The sequence below is a fragment of the Babylonia areolata genome, chromosome 6 (genome assembly GCF_041734735.1).
Source record: "Babylonia areolata isolate BAREFJ2019XMU chromosome 6, ASM4173473v1, whole genome shotgun sequence".
Taxonomy (NCBI): domain Eukaryota; kingdom Metazoa; phylum Mollusca; class Gastropoda; order Neogastropoda; family Buccinidae; genus Babylonia; species Babylonia areolata.
Window position 1 is genome coordinate 53924023 of NC_134881.1, and position 4941 is coordinate 53928963.

At 45.5% G+C, this 4941-nt stretch overlaps 1 protein-coding gene across 1 annotated transcript; it reads left to right on the forward strand.

The window, feature by feature from the left end:
- The first annotated feature begins 2555 nt into the window (after positions 1-2555).
- Positions 2556-4734, forward strand: LOC143283152 (enoyl-[acyl-carrier-protein] reductase, mitochondrial-like). The gene has a single exon (XM_076589298.1). It carries the CDS (start codon positions 2560-2562, stop codon positions 3697-3699), a length of 1140 nt encoding a protein of 379 aa, XP_076445413.1. The 5' UTR covers positions 2556-2559; the 3' UTR covers positions 3700-4734.
- Positions 4735-4941: the final 207 nt, after the last annotated feature.

Consider the following 4941-nt stretch of genomic DNA (forward strand, 5'->3'; position numbering starts at 1 on the left):
AGGTCTCATTAGACATAACATATTACTGGAAAATCGCACCAAACTGTTTTATTGTTGGTCACGTTTTGATCACACATGCACACAAACAGACACTTAAACACACACACCCCACACCGCACACGCACACACACACACACGGAGCAGATACCTGATATAAACATAAGCCCAAGACGTGCTTGTAAGGCCTGGAGAGCCCACTACAAAGGTATGTATGTATAAATCATTAATATATATATATATATATATAAGAAATAAGTTAAATTCTATCACCAAATACGTGAATGCTTTATGTAGACCAAATGTACATGGGGAGTCCAGGATGGTAGGAACTGTGTAGTATTAGGTATACGTTTAAGTTTTATCATTCCTGTTCGTGAATCAATAGATACAATGGTGACAGGAGCGCACTGTGAAGAGCAAATAAAGTGGAGGGAGTTGGCAGAGATATCAGATCAAATCCAGTGACGACAGATGTAGGTGTGTGTGTGTGTGGAGAGAGGCAGGGTAAGGGGGTACGGAGGATGTATGTAAATGGCTGTGTGAAGCGTGGTGGTACAATGTAAATGAGGGATACGGCGGTAAATGGTTGTCTGAAGTGTGACGGCAGAATGTAAACTGGGGTATGCAAATGGCTGTGTGAAGCGTGACAGCACCATGTAAATGGAGAGGGGGGGTATATAAATGGCTATGTGAAGCATACCAGCAACGTGACAATGTAGAGGGAGGTTATGTGTAAATGGTTGTGTGAAGCAGGTTGGAACAATGTAAATGGTGGTATGTAATTGGTTGTGTGAAGCGTGTTGACACAATGTAAATGGGGGTTTGTAAATGGTTGTGTGAAGCGTGTTCGGGGGTGGGGTGGGGTGGGGGTATGTAAACGGCTATGTCAGTGAAGCATGTCGGCATAGTGTAAATGGTGGGGGTGGTATGTAAACTGGCGTAGTTGCATAATGTAAATGGGGTGTGTGGATGTAAATGGCTATGTGAAGCGTGGTTGCACAGTGTAAATGGGGCTGGTGGTATGTAAATGACTGTGTGAAGTGTGGTTGCACAGTGTAAATGGGGGATAGGGGTATGTAAATGACTGTGTGAAGCGTGGTTGTACAGTGTCAGTTAATGGGGGGCGGGGGGTATGTAAATGACTGTGTGAAGCGTGGTTGTACAGTGTCAGTTAATGGGGGGCGGGGGGGGGTATGTAAATGACTGTGTGAAGCGTGGTTGTACAGTGTCAGTTAATGGGGGGGGGGGGTATGTAAATGACTGTGTGAAGCGTGGTTGCACAGTGTAAATGGGGGATAGGGGTATGTAAATGACTGTGTGGAGCATGGTTGTACAGTGTAAATGGGGGATAGGGGTATGTAAATGACGGTGTGAAGCGTGGTTGCACAGTGTAAATGGGGGATAGGGGTATGTAAATGGCTGTGTGAAGCGTGGTTGCACAGTGTAAATGGGGGATAGGGGTATGTAAATGACTGTGTGAAGCGTGGTTGCACACTGTAAACCGTGGGGCCCGGGGTAGGGGTATGTAAATGGCTGTGTGAAGCGTGGTTGCACACTGTAAATCAGTGGGGCCCAGGGTAGGGGTATGTAAATGGCTGTGTGAAGCGTGGTTGCACACTGTAAATCAGTGGGGCCCAGGGTAGGGGTATGTAAATGACTGTGTGAAGCGTGGTTGCACACTGTAAATCAGTGGGGCCCAGGGTAGGGGTATGTAAATGTCTGTGTGAAGCGTGGTTGCACAGTGTAAATGGGGGATAGGGGTATATAAATGGCTGTGTGAAGCGTGGTTGCACAGTGTAAATGGGGGATAGGGGTATGTAAATGGCTGTGTGAAGCGTGGTTGCACAGTGTAAATGGGGGATAGGGGTATGTAAATGGCTGTGTGAAGCGTGGTTGCACAGTGTAAATGGGGGATAGGGGTATATAAATGGCTGTGTGAAGCGTGGTTGCACAGTGTAAATGGGGGATAGGGGTATGTAAATGGCTGTGTGAAGCGTGGTTGCACAGTGTAAATGGGGGATAGGGGTATGTAAATGGCTGTGTGAAGCGTGGTTGCACAGTGTAAATGAGGGATAGGGGTATGTAAATGACTGTGTGAAGCGTGGTTGCACACTGTAAACCGTGGGGCCCGGGGTAGGGGTATGTAAATGGCTGTGTGAAGCGTGGTCACGGTTGCACACTGTAAAAAAGGGGTGGGGAGGGTATGTAAATGGTTGTCTGAAGTGTGGCGGCACAATTAGTGTTTTTTAATAGTCCCTTTTTTTTTCTTAACCAAAAGGAACAGCTGACCCAATTCATCAAGTTGTTTTTTGCGCTCCGCACTCTGTCTCTCTGTCTGGTCCTGACATAATTTCCAGTCATATAAAATACACTGAGGTTACAATGCATTCATATCATCCCGTCTCTGTTGTGTGAGTGGTATGCTCTGATAGACTAAAGTTCTCGAAGTTCTGTTGGAAGCTTTGTCAATGTTATGCAGTTTTTTTTCAAACTGTACGGTTGGGGTTTTGTTACGGTATTTTCCCAGTTTCCTGTGTTTAGACAGATCCAAAAAGCAAGATGGCGACTGTAGGACGACTTCGTCTGCTGCCATTCACGGCAAGAAAGCTGAACGTTTGTACGAAGTGTAGAGACGCAGTGTACATTCCACTCATTCACCAATTTTCACAAAATTCTACTCGAAATCTGAGTTCCTTCCAGATAATCTATGAAAGCCATGGCGACCCACGCAAGGTACTGACGGACAGAACTGTGCCTGTGCAACTGCCCCTGAAAGAGGACGAAGTGTTGGTGAAAATGAAACTAGCCCCGGTCAACCCGTCAGACATCAACATGGTCGAGGGAACCTACTTCATCCGCCCTCCCCTGCCTGCCGTCGTGGGCAACGAGGGTGTCGGGGAGGTCGTTGAGGTAGGAAGCGCCGTCAGACAGTTGCGAGTCGGGGACTGGGTGAACCCTGCCGACTCAGGGTGGGGAACGTGGAGGAGTCACGCGGTCAGTCGGGAGGGGGACGTGAGCAGGGTGCCCAACGACATTCCAGTCCTGGGGGCTGCCACACTCGTCGTCAACCCGTGCACGGCCTACCGCATGCTGAAGGATTACGTGCAGTTGAAGGCCGGTGATGTCGTCATGCAGAACAGTGCCAACAGCGCCGTGGGCCAGGCGGTGATCCAGCTGGCCAGACAATGGAACGTCACCACCGTCAACGTCGTCCGCAACCGCCCGGACTTTCAGGACCTGGAGAAAAGCTTGAAAAGTCTGGGCGCGGATCACGTCATCACAGATGAATTCTGTCGCTCGCCAGAGATGAAAGACTTCATGAAGTCGCTGTCAGCAGCTCCCAAGTTGGCCTTGAATGGGGTCGGTGGAAAAAGTGCAACAGAACTTCTTCGTAATTTAGCACAAGGTGGCACAATGGTGACCTATGGGGGGATGTCACGCCAGCCTGTGACTGTGCCCACAGGTGCGCTGATTTTCAAAGAGGTTCGTGTTGTTGGTTACTGGAACACGGAGTGGAACAAGAGACACATAGACAGTCCCTTGAAACAGGAAATGGTGACTGAACTCTGTGATCTGATGCGCACAGGGAAATTTCAGTCCCCCTCTGCGGATGTCTACTCACTTTGTCAGTACAAAGAAGCCGTTGCTGCTGCCACAGAGGGATTCAAAGGCAAGAAAGTAGTGCTCAAAATGGAGTGACGAGTTCAGTGTTAAAATATGTGGTTACTTTTCCACCTCAATAATCAGAATATGCTTAAAAGTATTGCATAAAACGAGTTACAAGTTGACTGCTTATTACGTGCTTGGTGGAATCTCTATGAACCAAAGAACAGCAGATTTCACTTTTTCGTCCTCACCCAAGTCTCCTCATTCTGCCCCAACACTTTCTTTTTCTCCTTTTTTGTTGTTGTTGTTGCATAACTTCACTTAGTACTTGTGCACTCACATGTGTGTTTTGTATGGACATGCATGCAGCAACTCTATGATGCTCTTGGTAATGTTTGTCATCTGATGAAAGAATACTAAAACTTTTATCAAGACATTTTCCAAAGACTGTTGGTGAGAGAGCATTTCCTGGCGAGCTGTAACCTTCTGGAAAGTTATGTTTTCTGGAAAGAATACTAAAACTTTTATCAAGACATTTTCCAGACTGTTGGTGAGAGAGCGTTTCCTGGCGAGCTGTAACCTTCTGGAAAGTTATGTTTTCTGGAAAGAATACTAAAACTTTTATCAAGACATTTTCCAGACTGTTGGTGAGAGAGCATTTCCTGGTGAGCTGTAACCTTCTGGAAAGTTATGTTTTCTGGACTTATTGGTGAATTGTTCCAGTCCTGTCACAATGCTCCAACCTTCTGGAACTTTGTTATAGGGGAAATGTTCAAGTCCTGAACTCTGTTCTGGATTTGCTGATGAACTGTTCCTTCCCGTATCGTTTCAAATCTCAATCAAAACTTCCAGACATGTGGTTACATAAAGCAATTTGTTTGTTTCTGTAAGACCTTGAGCAGTCTGTCTTTGTGCGCATTTTGGGTGTGTGCTTGTAGTTGTCTGGATACTGTATTTAATATTATACAACAGAATGTGCATAATATTGCAAAGGGAGATGCACATGGGAAGCAGAAGTTTTTAAGAAGTGTGTCATTCAGTATTTATTCATAATCATGATTATCATGAACTTATTATTTCCTGTTGTTGAAGCATCCTGTTGGAATAAAATTATTCTTTGGCTTGACAATTGTAAATTTCTTGTGTATGATTTATTCAGGAACATGCCAGAATGCAGAATACACCATTTTCATTTCCAGTATACATTTGTGCAGTAAAACAGAAGCAGGTATTTTCAGTACAGTGGCACAGGGAGACTGTGATGATATTTATAATATATATATATACACACATAGATAGATAGATCTATATATATATATGTATCTGAGTAGACTT